The 23,148-nt window shown below is 32.4% G+C and overlaps 4 protein-coding genes across 5 annotated transcripts; 1 reads left to right on the top strand and 3 right to left on the bottom strand.

Annotated features, from left to right (window-relative positions):
* Positions 1 to 829: 829 nt before the first annotated feature.
* LOC131955749 (corrinoid adenosyltransferase MMAB) lies at positions 830 to 5,378 on the bottom strand. Its single transcript, XM_059319989.1, has 9 exons — positions 5,189 to 5,378; positions 4,628 to 4,686; positions 4,448 to 4,541; positions 4,273 to 4,330; positions 4,046 to 4,118; positions 3,611 to 3,708; positions 3,316 to 3,380; positions 2,891 to 2,950; positions 830 to 2,728 (listed from the first exon to the last, which is right to left on the bottom strand). Exons 1-9 carry the CDS (start codon positions 5,254 to 5,256, stop codon positions 2,575 to 2,577), a joined length of 729 nt encoding a protein of 242 aa, XP_059175972.1. The 5' UTR covers positions 5,257 to 5,378; the 3' UTR covers positions 830 to 2,574.
* A 1,509-nt stretch (positions 5,379 to 6,887) lies between these two features.
* LOC131955747 (mevalonate kinase) lies at positions 6,888 to 12,063 on the top strand. Its single transcript, XM_059319986.1, has 10 exons — positions 6,888 to 7,084; positions 8,409 to 8,562; positions 8,721 to 8,868; positions 9,139 to 9,244; positions 9,420 to 9,570; positions 9,690 to 9,735; positions 10,227 to 10,317; positions 10,576 to 10,683; positions 11,189 to 11,342; positions 11,681 to 12,063. Exons 1-10 carry the CDS (start codon positions 6,992 to 6,994, stop codon positions 11,788 to 11,790), a joined length of 1,161 nt encoding a protein of 386 aa, XP_059175969.1. The 5' UTR covers positions 6,888 to 6,991; the 3' UTR covers positions 11,791 to 12,063.
* A 509-nt stretch (positions 12,064 to 12,572) lies between these two features.
* Positions 12,573 to 15,994, bottom strand: LOC131955748 (ribosome maturation protein SBDS-like). 2 transcript variants are annotated; one of them, XM_059319988.1, is made up of 7 exons: positions 15,931 to 15,994; positions 14,926 to 15,094; positions 14,675 to 14,804; positions 14,263 to 14,463; positions 14,070 to 14,154; positions 13,880 to 13,965; positions 12,573 to 13,621 (listed from the first exon to the last, which is right to left on the bottom strand). In XM_059319988.1, exons 2-7 carry the CDS (start codon positions 15,057 to 15,059, stop codon positions 13,496 to 13,498), a joined length of 762 nt encoding a protein of 253 aa, XP_059175971.1. In that variant the 5' UTR covers positions 15,060 to 15,094; positions 15,931 to 15,994; the 3' UTR covers positions 12,573 to 13,495. The 2 variants fall into 2 exon arrangements, with proteins under 2 accessions (XP_059175971.1, XP_059175970.1); XM_059319987.1 differs by lacking the exon at positions 15,931 to 15,994 and adding an exon at positions 15,643 to 15,876.
* A 1,979-nt stretch (positions 15,995 to 17,973) lies between these two features.
* On the bottom strand, positions 17,974 to 22,292 carry LOC131955737 (uncharacterized). The gene is made up of 7 exons (XM_059319970.1): positions 22,121 to 22,292; positions 21,310 to 21,502; positions 21,019 to 21,209; positions 20,724 to 20,865; positions 20,179 to 20,342; positions 19,966 to 20,085; positions 17,974 to 19,818 (listed from the first exon to the last, which is right to left on the bottom strand). Exons 1-7 carry the CDS (start codon positions 22,139 to 22,141, stop codon positions 18,901 to 18,903), a joined length of 1,749 nt encoding a protein of 582 aa, XP_059175953.1. The 5' UTR covers positions 22,142 to 22,292; the 3' UTR covers positions 17,974 to 18,900.
* Between the last annotated feature and the right edge of the window lie 856 nt (positions 22,293 to 23,148).

Here is a 23,148-nt window from a genome sequence, read left to right as displayed (position 1 = left end):
TATTTAATTTAAAAGCTGTATCAAGAATTTCACCCTCTGTAAATCAACAAAATCTGTTTACACTTTAGCTTTTTTAACTACCTAGTTTTAATTATTTCTGTCATGATCTGTTAAGAATTAAGGTCAAAGATAAAAAATATATCTTTTTAATTGTTTAGACATGTACTTATTTAAGTGAAGAGATTATACTTTCCCATTAAACATGATTTTTGCTTTCCTTTTATACTATAAGGCTGTCTAATTCAATCACTCTACCTCATAAAATTGTTCTTTACATGCCATATAATTCAATCTCTCTTCTTCATACAAAGCCACATAACTTATCTCTCTTTGTTTATATAAAGCTGTATAATTATATTAATTAATTCACGAATTTCACATAAGATCATATAATTCAATTTTTCCGGTGTTTTTCAAGTTATTAGTAGGTTCCATTATTTTGAAGCTAAGATTTATAAAATGAAAATGCCCCCCCCCCCCCTTAAAATACATAACATTTATTTTAAAATAAATATTGCTGCACATATATGGGATGTTTTGGTCAGGTGGTAGAGCATATAATTCAAACCTAAAGTCTTAAGTGAAGTTTTGCACAAGCTCTCATCTCAAATTTATGACAAGGAAAGTGAAGGTTGCTGGGCATAGTACTGTACTCTAATAAACTAGCCATTCAAGAGGAACCTTTGTAATCCATCTGTTTTTGCTCACAAAATCAGTATTGACAAACATTTTGTATACAGACAATGATGAACCCTTGTTCAGACGTGTTCTCATTTTGCCGTTCATTTATTATTAAAAAATGAAATTCAACAGAAATCTTCAATGATTGTAGATGTTTATTCAAGTTTCTTAGAAAATTACTGGACGTATTTCAAAAAATACTATTTTCTGTGATAAATGTAAATCGTATTTAAAAACTTCAAAAATAAAAACCATCTTTACCAAACACAAAAAAAAACACTTAAGGCGGCAGAGGCAAAGAAAAAATATTTTCTGTTAAATGCACTTTGAGATATAGAAAATATATAAAAGTGGCAATAGTTTTCAACACACATTTTAATTCTTAAAACAAAACTTAAAGATACAATAATCTTTATTATTTTAAGAACACAAATGCACATTATATACAATTGAGAAACTTTAGCTTGTCATGACTAAAAATTTAGAAAATATTTGGTTCATGTTTATCTATTTTTTTTTATAGGCTTTAACATTAATATAGAAAATTAATAAAAATTATGTAGTTACATTAAGTTTCATTTGTGGTTTGAAAAGTCAGAGTAAGTAATATGATATGGAATGGATTTTTTGTGCAAGATCAATTTATTAAAAATGTGCATATTTAGCAAATAAATAATGAACTATTTAAAAATGTTTTTATGAAAATAGAAAAAGCAAAACAGAAATCTATGTAAAGAATATATGATATAAATTAAAGCGACAGTTAAAATAATAATAATGTTTGTCGAAATCTGTTTATTGATGGGAAAAAGGCAAATATATTAAAGCATGCCATAATTTGGTTGTGGAGAGAATAAAAAATTTGATTTTACAACCAATGAGGCCATCAGGATTATAATTTACTTTTCTTAAATTAATACAAGTCTATTTTTCATAATTACATTATATTAACTGTATTATGTATATTTTTACAATGAATTAAATGAAAATTTAGACTATCATTTTTAATTACAACATCTATTCATCTATCAAAAATTTGAAATGGACTTGATAACTACCCTTTTTATTCAGCCATGCCATGCCTGGAGATCTAATATTTCAAACATTCTTACATATTAAAATCTTAGAAATATAGGATTAAATAAATGTTAAGATGCAAAAGCATATAAATGAGATAGACATAAATTAGTTAAATATAGTATTTAAATTTAAGCATGAGCCAGATAAAGTATTCTAAAGTAATACTAATTTAGTTAAAGACTGCATTGTAATTTACTCAATGGTAAAAAAAAAAACAACACACACAACCAAATGCGAAAAAAATTGCAGATTAAACACCACTCAATTTAAAAAAAAACTTTTCTGGTCTACCCTACTACTATGTTTTACACACAAAAAAATGTTGACAGCAATGGTTACACAAAATAACTGTGTTTTGACTAAATGTGCACTTGGCTAAATAATCACATGTATGTAGTTAAACTTCAGGTTTTCATACATTACTTTGTTTTTGTATAATAAAACAAATTCATTACCACAATGAAAAATTTGGTAACCATACATATACATAATGTCTTATAATCACTTACGCTAACAAGACACAATGTCTTTAAGTTATATATCCAATCAGATGATACTGATCCTTACTTTCCTTAAATCAGATGATCGCATTTCATTGCTTCTGATTATCACATGGTTTCTGATAATCATGTCCTAATGTGTGACAAGTCACTCCTGGTTGTCACAAATCCTAACATGACAAGCTGTTCCTAAAATAAATATCCCACAACATGAGAAATTCTCTCTGATGACCAGTTGTCTCCCATCATGACCTCATGCAGCAAGAGATGATTGCATAAAGCTGCAAACACCACATCCAAGAAGAGTCAGGCCTCAGTTCTTTGTCATCATGTTCCCTATGGAAGTTCCTGTGTTCCTTGCAGATCTATCATTTGGGTCCTGGCGTGAAACTCTGGTGTAAATCTTTTCCTCCCTGCCTTCTTTCATAGCACAATATCGGGCAGCCATGAAAAGGTAATCACTTAACCTAAAGATTAACACACAAAAAATACAAAAGTAATATGCACTAATATTTCAAAAGTCAATAAGATAGATTTTCCAATGCTGTTAAAAGTCAAGTTACTATGACATCAATAATAAAGATCTTGGAGTCTATTTTAACTTAATTAAAATTAAAAGCAATTAAAACCTGTTGACAAATTTCAGAGTTTCCACATCAATTTCTTTGTCCCTAACAAGTGGGGCCATCCTGTAAAAAAAACAGAAAAAAATGATAACATACTAGCATTTTTTTTATCAACAGTACATCCAATTATTGTGAAGCTATTTATTAGTGCAACATTCAGTGACTATCAGAAGTTGTTAGTTTGAAAATCATAAAATTAAGTATTAAGAATTAGATGTAAGAAAGAGCATGGTCGGACCGTGGAGAGCACGACTGCTAACATAAAAGTCTCTGAATCAGGAAACATCACTGAGTCCACTCAACTCTGATTGGTGGCTGGCTCTACTCCATCTACCCTAGCGGCTATCAGGTCCAAAAAGGTGACAACATTTATGAAAAAAGTGTTTGTTAACAAATTTTTTAAAAAAGGGGAAGAAGAAATAACTCACCATCTCTCAGCACGTCTACAGACAGATCTTGCATAATGTAAGCTACACGCAGCTTTTCCACCTGACTGTAACATTAATGTATACATTCATCTTTTAGGAATAATTAATTACAGTTATCAGTTTGGTACTTAAAAACAGATAACATAAATTAGCATTAAATAACAAATGCTTCATTTAGTTTCACACAATTAAAAAAATAAATTCCATTGGCAAATGTCAAGATTATAAACTAATAATTAAATTGTATAGTAATTAAATACTGTAAAAAAGATTATTGGGTGAACAGATATCTTACAGGCAGGATAAAATTCTTCAAGGGAGGCAATTCAGCATCTAATTCATCAATCCATGACTCCAGTTCATTAATAATATTGCTGTCAAATTGAACTTGTTCTGAAAATTATTTAAAAAATCAAATATATGTTTAATGTAGCAATTTTTTTTTCCAAAGAAGTTGTTCAACTAAAATTTCTGTACCCAATTCTATGATATTAATTCAGCAGTTTGCAATTGGAGTTAGATACTATAATAGTTATATTATGCTACTGAAACATTTTTTTTCTGAAGATACTTTCTATTTGTATGATACATATAAATACATGTAATAAGTAGTATTTTAACATAGTACTTGTAAAGTTTTTTCACATATAAAATTAAGAGTAGCATACAGCAATAAAGCCACAAGTTAGCAAATACTTTAATTGAAAGACAAGATGAAATGAAAACTTACTCAAATGTGCCTCTCTGGCAGAACTGTATGGGGTGGCAATATTTGATCCAACATCTTGAAGAACACACTGAATCTGAGGGATCATGTATATGTTTTAGCATTGTTTAAACAATACCTAACTGCTTTAAAAACCTTATTCTTTATCCATTACTTGACATTTTTTCTATGAAAAATATAATTCTTTATTCTTGTGTTATTAACCTTTTCTGCTACTTCATTATACTTACAAGATGCAATTTCTCATCTACAGAATGACCTGCCTCTTTGCAATACTCAGCAGCCAAACTGTAAACAAAAGTTATAAAATTGCATGCAGTGTACAAATAAAAGTAAAATATTAACAATTTTAAATAATAGATATGTTGCAGTGATATTTTTAATAAACACTGAAAAATTACAAACCCTATGGCTGAGGAAAGCTCATCAGTGGATCCAAGAGCATGAAAAACTGTGTCATCCTTAGGCTTTCTGACACCAGTAAAAGTCATACTTGTCCCTAGAATTTACAAAGAGAATAAATTAAAATTATGGCTGCAGTTTCTAATAGGCCTATATAAAGTAGGACTTGTATATAATATTTACCTTTATCACCAGTTCTTGTATAAATTTTTTTGAAATACCTCACAGGATGAGAGGTCACCCTGCACAGAATATACAAGACAATCTGTTGTTTCACCATCACAAGAGTAATTTAATACACATACATTAGCCTAAGCCTAACTACATTAATTAATAAATGATGATTTATTGATTAGGTCTAAAACTGGAATGTAGGCATAATTTAATAAGGAAAAATTATTAAATAGATTAGGGTAATGACTATTTGAAAGAATTGCTGAGGGTTGCAAAAGTGACAAAACCAAACTAAAATTTAAATTAATAATACTTTTACTACAGCACTGAGAAAGGCCTATGAAGTTTAAATAGTAAATAGCTTTATATTACTTGATTATAATAACCATACGCTAAACATTACATGAAAATAAATCATTAAACTGATTAATTGCAACAATTGAAATCAATGAAAATTCCGAGGGATCAACAAGCTGAGTAAAAGAAAAGCTGTGTAAAGAGAGTAAAGTAAAGAGGGGAAAGTGGACCAAGTTCTGCAAAGTTTGTTTACATTTTCAAATGTTTTTTTACCTGATCATTTGTGCATGTTGTTTTACAAGAATGTTTATAAATTGAGACGCAGCTTTTAAACCGTTCATTTTATAAAGGACTGCTAGTACAGTTAACTGTGGAAAAAAGGCCTAAAGTAGAGTATACAAGTCTAAAATTCCCCAAGCTATTCGAAATCCCGTTCTATTATCGTCAAGCCGGTCGCCTGATGTTTGGCCTAGTTCCGTATTAGCGTAAATCTCATTTTCAAGAGAACATGAAAACTAATTCCGGAAAGCAATTCAGAATAGGCTCATTTACCTATTTTGTGATTTTTTTTAATTAAATTATTATTTATTTTTCCAAAATTACATTGAATGTCTATTGAAAACTTAAATTAAGTTCAGACGTTTTTATTTGTTGCAATAATTTATATTTCTATATTCTTATTATCGGAAAACAAAGCATCGATAGATTTTAGAAGGGATGAACGCACATTGAAATTATCTTTCTTCTGGTATTAATAATACCCCGTAGTTGTTATCCATAAATGATGCCACACCAATCAATCCCTTCAACCCTCCCCCACCCACACACACCAACTCACCAAAAACGCTACAGCTCAGCCCCTTTCCCCCTAAACTGCATTTTACTTTAAAATAATGTGTTGATAAAAATGTTGTCTTCAATGAATATAAAAAAAAAATTTAAGAAATTATTATTTTATAGCCCAATTGATTTTTGCCGAACATATTTCCCATCGCAATTTAATATTGAAGATTTCAGCGTTGCGTTACACTTCCACAACTTCCATCGTCGCAAAAGTCCGAGTCCTCTCTTCCCCCCCCCCCCCTCCCCTCCCGCCCAAAAGGAGAAAGACGTGATTTATTACGTCTCCTTTTTTGTCTTTGGGATCGTCCATAAATGACGTCACACTCGTAGGGGGAGGGGGTCCGTAATTTTGTGACGGTGTGTGATGAGGGGGAGTGGGGGTTCAGATGGTGTGACGTCACTTTTTAGCATTATAAAAAAGCAATGTTAGAAAACGAGTTTTAGCCGTTATTTTGCGTTTAAGAAAACGGTTTTAATAAATTGTTATAGGAATTGATCAAAATACTCTATTTTGACAGAGTTCTGACAAGATTTCGGAAAAAATATCGATGTTTTAAGAAAAACTCAACAGCAGTTTTGAGGGGAGTTGTAGGCTGAGGTGTGACGTCATTTTAGGGGTTAGGGGGGGGTCTGGCTTTTTGTGACGACGTGTGACGGAGGGGAGGGGTAAAAATCGTCCAAAAAAGCGTGACGTCATTTATGGATGACCCCCTTTTCTTATTAAATAAAATTAATTACTAAAAAAGTAAAAATACTGTATGTTCATATTCTGATTTAATTAAACTTTCAGTTTTTAAATATAGTAATATAGTTAATGTCGTACATCATATTACTTTTCAAATTTAGCAAAGCTTGGAATGTTTAAATAGGACATCAACATATTAATTTACAACCACTTTACAAATTATAAATTTATAGGCATGCGGTGCCAACTGTTTCATTTTTTTGTATCAACACGGAGAAACTTACGAAACTCCCCGATACTCAGATTATAATATAAGGTCATATATTAGGTCACTTTCACATTTTTTCAAATATATTCGTGTATTTTCCAATATTATTCGGTAAATGAAGAACTAAAATTTTAATCAACAAATAGAAGGGACATTACTCTTATGATTAAATTTTATGGCGTGATATTCCCTACTTTCGATTCGTTCAACAAAGTAATAACGCCGGCATCTCTCAGTGAACGGCGACGGCATCGGGTATCATATTACTTGTTAGTGAATCATGTCTTCTGTAGAATGGCCAGCTAAAGAAATTCACATATCAGCTCCGGGGAAAGTAATACTTCACGGAGAGCATGCCGTTGTTTACGGAAAGGTATGACTTAAGTTTTTTTTTTTTATTGTCGCTGTCAGTAAGTGTGTCTCACACTCACAGACACAGTGACAGTCACTCTCACTCAAACTCACTCATGGTCATGTCATACTCAAAGTTAGAAATAATAAGAGCAATAAAGAACATGAAAAATGGCAAAGCAGCTGGCCCTGACGGCATCCCAACAGAGGCACTCAAAGCAGACCCAGCCATACCTGGTATCAGTGGTATGATACCAGTACCAGCAGACATATTTAAATTATTCACTAATAAATACATCCTCTACTTAAGCAGATTTGGGAAGATGAGATAATCCCATCAGACTGGAAACTAAAGTTTCCCTTTCAAACCTGACAGTCTATGGGGCAAGTGAAGTGAAGTAGAGTTCACTTGTTTCTGTGACCTCGGCATATGAAGAGATAGTGTGGTCAGCACTATGCCCAGCCGCCTTTACTTTCCCTAACGTTAGTGAGGTACCCATCAGAGTTGGGAAACTGGGCTACCTGACATAACTGCCAAAGAAGGGAGACCTGACACAATGCAATAACTGGAGAGCAGAGGCGTAGCGATGGGGGGGGGGGGCAGGGGGGGGGGCATATGTCCCCGGGCGCCAACCTTAGGGGGCGCCAAAATGGGTGTAAAAATAAATTAAAATGTCATTTTAGCTGCATTTTTGCAGTTTGAGGGGGGGGTGCAAATCGAAAAGTTGAGGGGGGGGTGCAAATCGAAAGTTTGAGGGGGTGCAAATTTACTCCCGAGGGGGCGCCAAATTGAAAGTTTGTCCCTGGGCGCCGGGAAGGGTCGCTACGCCTCTGCTGGAGAGGGATAATGCTTCTTTCAGTCCCAAGTAAGGAGCTGACAAGAATAATCCTAGAGAGACTTAGAGATGCCTTGGACAAAAAGCTGAGATAAGAACAAGCTGGTTTTCGTCAAGACAGGTCATGTACTGACCACATTGCCACGCTGCACATCATTATAGAACAACAGCCAATAGATAAGGATATCAAGGCCCATAGATGGGGATGAATTGGACACATGTTAAGAAGAGAAAAAGATAATATTGCAAAACAGGGAAAAAGGAAAGTGGGCCGGCCAAAGAAAACATGGAAAAGAACGATCGATAGAGGAAGAGGCTAAGACAGCTGGGCTCACAGGGTGCTCAGATTAAGGGAGCAGCCCAAAACCGAGTCCGCTGGAAATGTGTAATTGCAGCCCTTTGCTCCCCAGGGGCCACAAAGGAATGATGATGATAGTGATTTCATATTAATCTTTTAATTTTTCTAATCTTTTTTAAAGGCCCTAATACGTTTTTAATTTATTTCTTTAGGCAGCAATAGCTGCTTCTTTAAACGTGAGGTGTTTTCTGAAGCTTAAGGTGATGTCAGATTCAAATATTTCACTTTGCCTGCCTGATGTAAACATTAACACTCAGATGTCAGTTTTATCCATTAAAGAACAGTTAGAAAACTTTATGGATGCTGGTCTGTATAACTCCATTACTAGTTCTAATTTACTAACCTAAACTAGTCCTCAATTACCTTTATCAGCTTGGCCTTTACAAATAAGCTACTCATTATCTTAGCAAATATACAGGTAAATACAAATACCAAATTAAATAATTTATTTTTGTTATCTGCAGGTTCAATCAAGGACCCATCAGGTGCAACAGATGACATAGTTCTAAAAATTAAAAAGTTTGCTGGCATTGATCCTGAGAACAAAGAAACAAAAAATTTGGCCATTGTAGCTTTTCTTTATTTATATAGCAATATTTTCCATGAAAAAGGGTAATCAAGCTTCTCATGTCTGAACAATCAGAGTAGTTATTATTAACTATAATTTTAAACTTGAGGCATAACCCCTTATGACTATTAAATCTTTCCTAACTACTTCATACTTGGCAATGGAAGTTCCTTTTTTTTTAAATCATGCTTTCTTGTTAACTGGTGGATTTTATATATATAAATTTAATAGCTTATCTTATTAACTTTAGTTAACAATGTTTCAATACAGTTGCTTTTATTTTCAAATGCTAACCAATTGGTCTACATTTTCAGTGAATATCCAGCCATGTCCATTTCTATGAAATCTGATCTGCCAGTTGGAGCAGGGCTTGGGTCATCTGCTGCATTCTCTGTATCTTTGGCAGCAGCATTTCTTGAGGTAAGCTAATGAAGCAGAGATTATTTGATTTTTAATTAGTGTAATAAACAAAATGCTCGACTGAATTGTTTTTGAGAAAATTTAGAAATTATATATAAATTAATAATAAATTAATGTAATTTTTTAATTTTTTAAACTGTAACTTTTGAAATGTATTTCTGTAATGTATGATCAGCTTGCAGGCTTTATTGAAAGTCAAAAGCTAGAGGATGAAGGGTTATCATGGAAACCAGAAGATAAAACTGTCATCAACAAATGGGCTTTTATTGGGGAAAAAATTATCCATGGGCGACCCTCAGGCATTGATAATGCTATTAGCACATATGGTATTTCTTCTATTACATTTTGTTTAAAAGCTATTACAGTTTCTTTGCTATAAATTTTATTGAAATAATATTGTGTATATACATTATTTTTTTCTCTAACTTTGTTGGGATTTTTTAAGGTGGTGCTTTAAAGATGCAAAGTGGAACCATAACTGCATTTGAAAAGTATGTCCCTTTTTTTAAAACTATTTATTTCAGTTATGTGGTGTATTTCTTTTAATTTCACATTTAAAATTAAAATGAAATGTGTTTCATTTCTCCACCTTTCAATGGATTAGAAAAACATTGTGTTGTTCTGGTTAGATCTTAAACTAGAAATATGTCGGCTGATAAGGTTTTTAGATTAAGTCAAAATTATTGTAACTGCTTAATTAAGAGATTTCCACATTATTATTTCTTAGGTAAATTATCTTAAACACTGAAATCACATGTAGATTATAAGAAGAAAAAACAGGAAGTCTGCGTAGTTCCAGCTAAATCTTGTTTATCAATGATGGTGATTTTGTTATTGTAGAATGTCAACCTTATGTCAGTCATACTAATTCATACTTTTGTTATTGTAGAATGCCAAGCTTGTCAGTCATACTAATTCATACTTTTGTTTTGGCAGAATGGCAACTTATCAGTCATGCTAATTGATACTTTTATTATTGTAGAATGCCAACCTTATCAGTGATGCTAGTCAATACACAAGTACCCAGAAGCACAATGACATTGGTGGCAGGGGTTCGGCAAAAACACAACTTGGTAAAAATTTTATGTGATACCCTAGTCTCTCTGATATCAGTCTATTTCTCACCATTTTATTAATTACCACTTGATTTGATACTCTTTTTTTTTCGTTCCATATAAGGTTCCTTTTAAAAAGCTTTATTTTAGTTGCTTCAATATATTTTAATTAAAATTTGATTCTTTCTGCACAGTAAAACGAGAATTATCTTTCCTTAAATTTTTTACTGTGGTAGCTTTTTATTTTACATTGCTTCGTGAATTCCTCACTAATAGTATCAAGATATAATGGACCCAATTTTAAATGCTGTCGAAGCCATTAGCAAGAGAGCTGAAGATATATACAAGTCGTCTATTAGCCCTGAACATTATAAAACACTTGGGGTAAGATGGATATAAATTTCTTTAGTCTAGTAAATAAAATAATGAATTGGTTTTCAACCCTTCTTTTCTCTGAACAGTGGAAGTAGAAAAAATATTAAAAATTATCATAATATTGAAACTTGATTCTTTTACTTTTTAAAAAAAAATTGCATTTTGTAAACCTGTTGTTTTTTTTTTGTTTTACAAAAAAAATATTGTTACAGCATACATTTTGTATGATTGTGCTTTTTGTTTCTGCAATTTATATCATATCTATTGATCTTAAATTGGTAATGGATTGGACCTGTAAAAATGGTGTTGAAAACTTTTTCAGTCACTATCACAACAGATGCAAATAACTTTAAAATACTGACCACAGACGGCTTAAACTACTGATAAATGGTTCATTGTAAATATATATAAATATATATATAAACCCCTTAATAATGGCTATCACTAGTTCTCACCACACCGTCTCTTCCAATAGTTTACTTAACATCATATAGCACACATTGCTCTTTACCAGGAACTAATGGAGTTGAACCACAATCTTCTCAATGCTATGGGAGTTGGGCATCCAACGCTGGATCAGATTGTTGCCGTTACAAAGAAGCATGGATTCCATTCCAAGTTGACTGGAGCCGGGGGTGGTGGTTGTGCCTTTGTTCTTGTCCCACCAAGTAAGTTCTATCTCGTTTAACTGCTGAAAGGTATGGACAAATTTATGTTTTTTTGTTCAGAAAACGCACACAGACCCCACCTTTATGTCCCTGTCAAGAACTGAATGTAGTAATTAGTTAAAAAATCAAAATGTGAATTCTGGCATTTTTTGTCATTAAAAAAATGCATGGCATGTCCATACACTGAACTTTTAAAATTACAATTTGTATTAAACCTTTTTTTAAATAGCATCATTGTAATGTAATGCTAGGTGCACATATGATATATTTATAAGTCATTTAACTTTACATACTTTAAATAAACATTGGTATTATTTTTTTACTCTTTGCATAAACAGGCTCATCTGATGATTCAATAGAAAGTTTAAAGACTGAACTCACTGACTTAGGATATCAAGTGTGGAAAAAAATTTCTGTTGGTGGTCCTGGCGTTTTAAGAGAATTGTGATGAGATATTTAAAAACAAATGACGTTTACTTTTTAGGGTATTTATTTTTTAAATATATTGAACTGCATTTTATTTTGTTATTTTTTTAAATTAACTGTTACTACAAATGTACAAAGTATTTATTTGTTTTAAAACATTTACATGATTTTTGAAAAAGTTGATTTGTTTTTTGGTTTTTTTTCATAATGTATGCATGTTTTGCTGAATTGGGACATAAATATAGTTAATATATGCAAATCAATTTTTGTATTGACTACCGATTACAAAATACACAGCTCAATATAGTTTGGTCTTTTTTTTTTGGTTAGGCAAGTAGAAAAAAAATTTGTTATTTTAGCAAGAATTTTTTTATACACTTCAATAAACAGATGTTTACATTGCAAATCAATATAATTTTGAAACATTTCTTTGAATTTCTATCTCTTTTAATGATCACAGACAAAAAACACATTTCAATCACAGCATCTAAAAGGAACATAGAAAATAACTACATTGCTTGCAAATTAACACATCTGCAGGCTATGTAGCTGAGATTAATTTATGATTTAACTGGCCTTTGAGATGCTAACATTGTAGCAAATATATTAATTTTTTTTTTTACTGACAATTTAAACAGACATGACATATGATGTTTAAGCAGGTTTTCTTTCCAAACAGAATCTCTATAACAATCACAGACACACTGGAACAATTATTTTTATTGTCTCATTTTATTCCACCATTTTCTACTATTCTTTTTACAATGAAAAATAATCATGCAATATTTAAATAAATGTTTTGAAAAAATTTGCTTCTTTATCATACTGTTACTTATTGTATTTGCAAATGTTCATGTTGAATATATGAACTAAGCAAGGTTTTATAATCATTTGTGTGACCCTACAGCCCACTGAAGGCTATGGCCTCCTTATAGATGTTCATATACCTAGATAATTTTAAAACAATAGGTTTGAAGGCAACAGCAGTTCTTCTGGTATTATAGAAAATAAATCTGGTTTAAGTTTAAATGTTTATTTAATGTTAATGAAAAATACTGAAACATTAAAAAAAAACAACAGAAGAATGTTTTTAAAACATGCTGAAAAAATGTAGCTTACTTAAACTTTAAAAAACAAGGATACAAGGGATATTTGGGGTTATTCGAATGAATAATGATGGATCACTCACACAATACTGTCAAAATTCAATGATTTTCTAGTAAATGCAGAACAATTCTTTGTCTGTTGTCTTTGTATAACAATACATAAAATCTACATTAAACCACTAAAGTAATCTCTTCATAGACTAACAATACATAAAATTTACATTAAATGACTGCAATCATTCACAGCAAATGAATGACAAACTTTTAGAAAGCTATGAATCTCATATCCATTTTGCCATGTTTTGTATTCTGTTGGGCAAAAACAATAGCTCCAAATAAATATTTATCTTTTTAGAAAAATATACATACTGTAGCATTAAAGCATGCTTCAAAATACGTAACAAACTCCTGTATTTTGATTGTAAATAGAAACATCACCAAGACAAATTTGTGGTGGCTGAAACTGGTAGTTTGGACACAAGTCACTGGACACACAGCACCATAAACCACTTCACTAAAGCAACGAGTTCAAATAAAACTCAAGAGTGGGCCAAGGATAACGACACAACAAGCCATGCAGTCCATTATGCCAATAGGTCGAATCATGTGTTACAGCTACTGCTACAACTTCTCCTCCCCCTCCTCCACTTCCTTTAAGCTCATCATCTCAACCTGACCTTTCCCTTTGGTTTCTGATGTCACCAAGTCAAACACTTCCCTGTAGCAACCTGGGTCGACTAAGAAAACCTGAGGAAATAAATATTAATTAACTAATTAACTCAACACGTAAAATGGTTTTTAGATTTAAATTACTTTTTTTTCTAATGTATCTTCAAGTGATTACTTCAACTGGAGATTTAATTCTTTTGTAGTTTTTAATATTCAATTATTTTTTTTTTTTTTTACAGCTCTTAAGTATTTAATTCTATTGTAGCTATAAGTACTAAAGTAAGCTAAAACAGACAGAAGAATGTTTTAGTAATAATTGAAAAATCAGTTTCTCACCATTTCTAAGTCATCTTCAAAACTGTCTTCTTCTATTTCAAGTGCAAGTTTTCGTAGATGCTCCCGGACTTTCTTACCAGATTTACCTGCAATTTTAAACACAATTTGTTTTTAAATTCCACCATTAGCCACAGATCTTAAAAAAAGAATTTTTTTATTCATACACTTTCTAGCAAGGTAAATAACATACCTGGAACAACAACTCTTAATTTCATATGGGCTCTCTGTATTTCTAGTGTTCCAGTTTCTTTCAGCTGTTTGATTACCTCAAGGGCCTAAATACATGAACACCTGTTAGCCTTATTACAAATACAGCAGAAATCTTATTCCTATGACAAACAATTTATTGTTAATAGTAATTCTGTAATTAGGAAAAAATTAACCTGCTGTTTTGTATTTTTGGAAGGTTTGACTGAGAAATGCATTGATTTCATAGACTTTTCTATCATTGTCACAGGGTAAGGTCTTTTTGTTTCAGGATGAACACATTTATCAGCCACAATGGTTGCGATATCACGAAACATCTCGTCCAGTTGGGCTGCGCGTTCTTTCTCAGAAACTTGAAGCTCTCCCTTACTGAGAATCTGATATAATACATCATGAAAATTAGCTGAAAGAAAGGCATATTTCAAGGTTTTATTTACAAAAATATAACAGTTAAAAATAATCAATTAACACTATAGTGCTTGTAACATTTAATCAATTAAGTTTATGCAAAAAATCAAATTCTTGAATTACTCTACTATTTTTAATTTCTATAATACCTAAATCCTAAATGCACAAGGTTTTACTTACTAGTTTGCAAATTTCAGACTCATCATCCATGTCAAAAACTTTTTTAAGATCTGCCAGTTTGGCAAACTCGCCTTTGGACACATTGGTAAAAACTTTAGGTGTCTGAAGCACCTCATCAATATCAGTTTCTCTGAAACATCAAATTGTAATACTAGATGTAAATGTAAATGAATTTCACTAAAGTAACATTTCAATAAATAGCATTTTTTTGTGTAATTTTTTTAACAAATACGAGCAATATTTTTACTTACATTTTATTTCTCCACTGAGTGACTTTATTGGGATAACAAGCTATTTCAAATCTCTTTCCTCCTTTCTTTAATCTCACAATAGCAACATTTGTTAATCTTTTTTGGCCGGTTGGTTGTACAATTTTTCCTGACATTTTACCAGGAACATGAAACGGCAACTAAAAGTGTTCTAAATATTAGATAAAATATGGTAAATTAGAAATTATTTAATTTAAAAAATTTAGCAAGACAAGCTACTTTAGTACTTGAGACTTTGATCTTAGTGAATGAACCAACTGTAAACTAGTGTGTAAACAATAGGCCCTAAATTTTTAAAATAACACTAATATTAAATACGAAGTGACTACTCTGAAAAACATTATTCAGCAGAAGGTACAAAACTCAAAAGTTTTCCGCATGCATAGTGACTTTAATAGCTAGGGCTCTGCGGTTTGTTTGTAAAACACACACTAGCGCAGTACCATCAAAAACATTGCAACGAATGAAGGCGGTAGTTTCTCTCCACTGTGCAAGCGTATCTTTTTCCGGCTCGAATCGGCCTATTGAATAACAGATGAATAGAGTTGAGTTTTCAAAACACAGTACGGACTCAAAGTGAAAGTACACTGTATGTCAGTAGTGTAGTACACTTCTTAACACTACAAAATCTAATTCTAAATCTAGACTAGTCACTAGATTCTAGATCTAGATCTGAAACAAAAAGCAAAAATATCCTACCACGACCGGATTCACTCAGTTTGCAGAGAGATTGTGAATGATCACTGCTGAGTGAGTGAGTGATTATTTTATTTATTTAGGCCTAATGTGAATAATTTAACTATGTTTGAAAAGTTTGAATGATGGAGGATGATCCGGTCAAGATGATGATCAGATCCAATCATTCAATCATCAATCAAGTCATGAATGATGAATCACGACAATGAAAAATCCCCGAGCGACTCCAAACTTGGATCTAGATCTAGACTAGATCAAGACTGATATTTCAGATGTCATTGCACAACTTACCGTAACTTTGGTCGTGAACTCTCAAACGTGTTGAGAGTAAAAGTAGAATGTAAACAAAACTCGGAAGTAGAATTTGTTATCATAATATGGCACTATTGAAAATATGTCTCAAAATAAAATGGGACATAACATTTTTATCCAAATGAGATTTTATTATTATTATTTATTAACGAAACACATATTAATTATAAATCGGGAGTAGTAAATTACTGTTTGCCAGCTTATTTAAAAAAAAAACTTTTTGACAGCTTTCCTCTTCATGATTTCATCAAAATATTAAAAATAAATATGAACTGGTTATGCGGAATATGCTCCAAATACCCTGAGCCTTCTTTTCCTTTTTGGATTTGCAGCAGTTGTTTGATTTTGGAATGTTCTCTCCTTGATATATGGCATTATATGGGTTTGAATTCAGCAATTTTTGGTCGAACAATCATGAGCTTTACCACCTACCAACTGGAAGACTCCTAGATCTAGATCTAGTTGTAGTTGACAGCTATATTCCATGTTTTTAACACCCTTCTCTCTTAGTCTTATGTGACAGCTATCTCACAATCCCAAGTCTTCAACATCTTTATTTCTATAACATTAGTTAACAGGAAGCATAACTTAGTGGCACGTTGTGTAACCATTTGTTGGGAGTATGTAGCAAGTTAAAGTATTAATTAATGTGTGTAGTTATTGATGAATTCCAATTTTACTTAATGGAAAAATCAACTCATGGCTAGGTCAGTTTCTTCATTGACACAACTCTTTACTAAATAAAATACTGCTGAAATTTTCTGTGGAATAAGCTTTGGTGTCCAGGTATGGTCAATTTTGTAAACAGCCAATAAAAATGACCTAAAATGTTACATTATATCTTTTAGGGATACACAAAGTCACATACACAGAGACATAGCTAAGGGAGAGCTGGTAGAGTTGCCACCCCAGGAGCCGACCAGGTGATGAGCCAATCAGGGTAGAAAAAAGTACATTATAGCTGTTTTACTGAACTGTACAAGGTCAAAGTTTAAAAAATATACTGCTTCTTGGTGTAATGGGTGTATCTAACTGTCTTTATATAAATTGTGCAAAACAAAAACATTTAAGGGGTTGTGACAGATAAAAAGCAAAATTGACCTTTCCTTTCTGGCAAAGTTAATAACTCTAAATACATGGGGAGGGGGCACAACATTGATAGTTTGCCCCCATACATTGGAATGGATCACTACACTTCTGCACATACACACATAATAAGAGTGTCTGGAAGCAGGCAGTGTAGCATAAATAACTATATTAGACTGTTGTTACTACACACTATCTAGACAAAGGTACAGGGAAATTGTTATTTGTAAAGACAGATGAGTACACCAAAATGGAATCAGAGACCACCAGTCTACAACAGCACATATTTACTGTGTGATCAAGCATCTTGTCAGACAATTTTAAATACTAACCATTTGTCTTTACCAAAATGAAGATCGTATCAGTCACTATTTACACCAGAACCCATAAGAATTGGGTAGACTCAGCAGTCCTAAACAAATGAGACTTTCTAGTAAGCTGTCTATCACCTAACCTGTCTCTCCTATTCACACATGTAGCTCATTCACACAACATACAGCACCCACTCCTCTAAGCTCATTCACACAACATACAGCACCCACTATATTGTGATTCATTTACACATATCACACCCACTATCATAAAACTTATCACACCCACTCCTCCAATAAATATGTACAACATAGAGCACACAATCTTTCAATGGCTATGATTTGTTCAAATATGTAGCACCACTCCTTCAGTAACTACATACAACTATCTACATTTAGCACCCACTCTTCAAATGGCTATGTATGACAGCACTCGCTCTTCCAATAACTATATGCAACACATTTAGCACCAACTCCTCCAAAGGCTGATAGTGTTATTACTGGTTTATACAACAATTACACCAATAACCAAAAAGAATGTCTTTAATTGTTGATAAACCAAATGCAGAAAAATGGTTTAAAAGTGTGAGCCAATATATAAAGTGACATTGGATTCAAAGCCAGGGGAAGCTGTCTGTCAGGAGAATTTAAATGACATAATCAGGCAAATAACGTTTGATGAGAAATTTTATTTATCTAAAGAAATAAACATTAAGTTGAATATCATGAAGATTAAATGAATGAAACCAACTTTCTCAAGCATACCCAATGGTATTATCATCAAATATATACTAAAACATGTGATATGGACAGTATAAACACAACAAATTATACAAGATGGAGAGAATTGATAGACACTGCCAGTCCATCTTTAACTGGATGGAAGCAAATTTTTTTTAATTTGAAAAAAAAAAACAATTCAAGGTAAGCTAATGGCCTAAACAAAGAGCAAGCCAACTTTCTTCTTGTAAAGTGTACACAAACTTACAACAAAAGCAAAAGGAACAACAAGGAAAATTTATTTCTTTACTGAATTATAGAGCCTCATTCACTTTCATTTACTTCATTCAGCTCAGATGATATGCAACCAACATCTTTTATTTTTATCATTGATAAATAAACAAATCCCTCAATCTTGTTAAACCAACTGATATTGCCACAATGGGGCTTAGGTTGAAAATTAAGTGAGTTTTAACTTTTTTTTTATTGATGAAACTTATAAACGAAAACTAAGTTAGTAACCCTGAAACTGCACACAGATAAAAGCAATTTGTTTATTCTACTTAGAAAAACAACATGTAATATTAGAAGATGGTGAGGCAATAAAAACAAGTTTAAAAATTACAAAATTTAAACAGATATTGAAAGAAATTTTGTTGAATTACTTTTAGGTGTGCAATAAAATGCTGAAATAAAACAATTAAATACTGTACTTAAGAAGCAGCTAAACCAGTTTGAAATTATCATATTACTAAACCAAAAAAATACATCAATATAAATAAACTCATTCTGTATAGAAGTAACTTATAATATCACAAACAGCACCAAACTATCATGTTAATCTTAAGAGCTTTACTTTAGGTTCGTCTGACCCATACTGCTCATCCTCCCCAGACTGATCTATTTGTAAACTAATGTTCTCTTCTGAGGTTTGCACAAAAATCCTTTCACCACTGTCTATATCCATTACAAATGTTCCCCCTAGCTCCTGATCATCATTAGCACCTTCTATTACTGTTACATCTGTACCCAAGGATGCAAGACCATCGGCTGCAGCTACTACTTCTAAGTGACAGTGGTGACCGCTGACCGTGTTCACGTGGTCATCTGATTTCATATCATTGTCTAGCTGGATTAGTCCATCACCAGAGCCATTGTTGGTTCTAGAGCATAATTTGTCACTCTCCTGCGCTGTTAAAACATGACCAAACATGAGTTGAGCAGTGTCTGATAAAGCAGTGGACGTAGAATTGTTTGGACTAGAACCAACTTTATTCTCCGAACTGGATTTTCTATCACCAGCTGAAAGAGAAATAACAGAGTCTATGGAACGCGTCACGACAACGTGGCCTTCAGAAGTAGTGCACAAAACGTGAAAACCTTCGGGAATTTCATTTAGGTGGGTGACAGTCGAAGCATCATCCAGCTGATGCACAGCAGCAGCTTCTAAATTATCCGACAAGGAATTGTCACTGTTCTCTGCTAAATCCTGACCTAAATTGTCTTCAACTTTGATAACATGCTCCTGATGGTGATGCATCTCTTGGGGATTCTCCTGATGGATGATGGTCACAGAATTTTGTGGTGGTTGCATCTGACACTGCTCTAGGAACTTAGACAGCTGTTGGCTTAAGCCTTGCTTATTGGCATCACCAGAGCTGAGAGCATCAATAAGTTCTTGAAGCTTGAGTTGGCTTTGATGAGCAAGTTGTGCTTCCATCTCAGCTAACTGCTGCTGAAGCAGCTCCACCTTAAAATAATATGTTTAAATAGTATGGGGTTTTGTAATGATTTTCATGCAACTAAGATTATCCTACCAATTTTATATTAAAAGTGTAAGGCCTTTTTAAAGTGAATATAATGTAATACAAATAAGCACTATAAAATTCAGCTTTACTTGGGCTTTGTATTCTTCTGCTTTTGATTTGTACATGTTCTTTTCCTCCTCCTCCACCCTAAATCTGATTTCCCAGGATAAGCTAGGATCCACACTCCCTTTACTTAAAGATGTCAGCTCCTGTGAAAAGGAATACAAGGACTGTTAATATAATAAATTTAAAATAGTGTCCTGGTATTTGTAGATAATGCATCTTTCTAATACAGTACTTACCCCTGAATTAATGATATGACTAGCAAATGCAGATTCCAACTGATCCCCTTGTATGATCATGATTGTTTCTTCATCTTCATGGTTTCCAGTACCTTCTCCCTTACCAAGCAACTCATGTTTGACTTTGATCTTTTGTACATTCCCATGCCTGTTGCTAGTGGAACCTATTTGCGTTTTTTAAAAGTTCATTATTTATACAATTGTTTATTGAACAAATCTTAAAAGTATTCTCTATTCTCCATATTCACAGGCATGACACTAATATAACCAATAACAACCTGCAAACTTCCTACTGAAGAAAAAAACAGGAGATATGGTTGGATGGGGCACACAGTGCATAAATCATGAAGTATAAAAGATTGTTACAAAAACAAGAACTTTGAACACCAATTGGAATTGGAACCAGCTGAAGTAAAGGGCACATACTGCAGCAGGAGTGATAAAAAAATGATGATAAATTATGGTACATTTTGTAAAAAGTAGTCAGAAGATATGTTCTAACTATATACTGCTTAAACTACTACTGCATACGAACAATTACTTACTTTTATCTGTTAAGCCTATGGTGGTCTGGGAAAGAGTAGGGTGAATAATCTCTTGGACAGGATTTTCAATGGACGCAAAAGCATCTTGACTAGAGTTACTTAGATCATCATGATGCCTTACTTCAGGCGGAGAGTTTAAGTCCTGGAAAATAAGAATGGACATTGGTTGTAACCTCTTATTTTAAATAAGTTAGTTTTAATCATGAGTCTGTTCAAGTTGAAATGTAAAATAATAATTATAATTGCTTGGTTTTTATAACGTAAAAAAAAACAACCTTGAAATAAAACTTCTTACTTGTGTAATTTGAATCTGAAATGTTGTTTGTGGATTTCGAAAATGGGTTTTGTAGTGTTTGATAGCCTCATCTCTTCTATTGAAACCATTTCTGCACCTGTAGCAGTGCCAATGTGCTCCTTTAAATCTCTTTTCTCCTTTTATTATTCCAATGATGTCACACTGATCACAACATCGAAGAATTTTCAAACCTACATTATTTTTAAAAAGCGTTAGCATTATCTTTATTAAAACACACTATGATAGAATATAATGAATGTATATTTTTGGTAAATATTGGAAACCAATTACCTGCAAATTCTATGCCCTTATCTACATGTTTAACTCTGTAATGCGCCTTGAGTATGACAGGGTCTTGATAAGCATCAGTTTTAACACAGAATGGACAATGTAGATGGGGTGCTTTAACTGGACATCTATCATCAAGACATTGGGAAGGTGTATAACTATTCTCAGTACCTTTTATTCTCACACTGGGGTGTGTCTGCAAAATTACAGTTAAATGTTATTTAAAACACATTTTCCAGAATAACTTTAGGACTAATTAATAGTAATTAAATGTCTGTAGATTTTCTGCAGAATGGAACTTTTTATCTGTGGGAAGAAGGGAGGGGGGGGGGAATTTTGGTACTAATGATAAAACTGAATCATTGTCATTGTCCTTGAAGTTTAGTGCAAACCTAAACTAGTAAACTAACTATAAATTAAACTAAATTATTAAACTATTAATGTTAAGTTAATAAGTTTAGTAATCAGTACTAAGACTAATGTAAAAAGAAATTGATTCATTCTGCTCATTCCATTGCATAGGCTCTAGGTCTTGAACTAGAATCTAGTAAGTTAGTAGTCTAGTAGATGATGATGAGAGAGAGATTATTGTTGGAATATTCAACATTTATCGAATCATTGATCAATGATTAATAATCATACAAAACAATGATGATCAGATTCAGATTGACAGATTTCATCTTGCTTTTGCTTGACTTGTACCAAAAAAATCTCATTCAATTTTCGAATTTTGGTAGGCCCTAATTTTTAAGCACCTAAGTTTTAAGTAGCAATGCATGCAAAAAGCAATTTTATAAACAAAACATGCACTTACAACAAATGCCAAAGAACTCATATCGAAACCGCTATTTTGTTCTGTTTACACTGGATAGGCAACCATGTGAAATACTCAACAGTTTATCGTAGAAAACCAAAAATAAACAGACACTTGTGTTCACGTCATTGAAATGGACGGTGTAAAAATTAATGACGTCATGAGTTTAGTACGCAAAGAGGTCACTGATATCATTCCGCTAAGGGAAATTACTCTCGATATTTTATTTTTATGATTTACAGCTTGGGCCCAGGCCTAAAAAAGCAGTGAAGTTTTACAATTCACTACAGGGAGGACAGAGAATAATACTAAAATAAACTAGATCTACGTGACATTCAGCTTGACTTCATGTTACTTTTTTTAATATACTGTTAGTATACATTGCAGAGCACTGCCTTTATTAATTTAATTATTAACGTTTGTCATTAAATAAATTTAATAAATCAACAGACGTTGACCGTTGACTCGTTCTACAACATTACAACTATTGTTACAACAGTCTACAGTCACTACACTGTCTACAGCTACACACACTTATGACTTATTAATTAATTAGTCAATAATTATAGTCATACTCATAACACTGTGACAGTACTGTGTGTACTACACCAGTGGCGGAACTAGAAAAAAAGGGCCACCCCGCAAAAAAAAATTTTGGGCCCCCCCTATATATATATTATATATATATATATATATATATATATATATATATATATATATATATATATATATATATATATACAAACACAGAATACAAACACTGATCGGGTTTTCAAAAAATAAATGGTTTTTCTTTTAGATTAAACAAATTACAATATGTCATTTGCGTGAGTCCATTTATCGGTTTTGAAATATATATTTTTTTATTTAGAACTATTTTATTCAATATGTCTGTTTTAAAACTGCCTACCCTCTTGTCTTCAGCCGGTCAAAAGAGTATAAAACATGAAAGCTTTTTATGTGTAATGGTTTCTCGTGTTATGTTTATTTTTATGTTGTTTTTTTTTTTGTATTTAATTATTTGTTTT

This window comes from Physella acuta, unplaced genomic scaffold, assembly GCF_028476545.2.
Source record: "Physella acuta isolate Inbredline_101_S28 unplaced genomic scaffold, ASM2847654v3 ptg001099l, whole genome shotgun sequence".
NCBI lineage: Eukaryota > Metazoa > Mollusca > Gastropoda > Physidae > Physella > Physella acuta.
The sequence above is the reverse complement of the archived record's forward strand: the minus strand, read 5'-3'. Positions and strand labels throughout refer to the sequence as shown.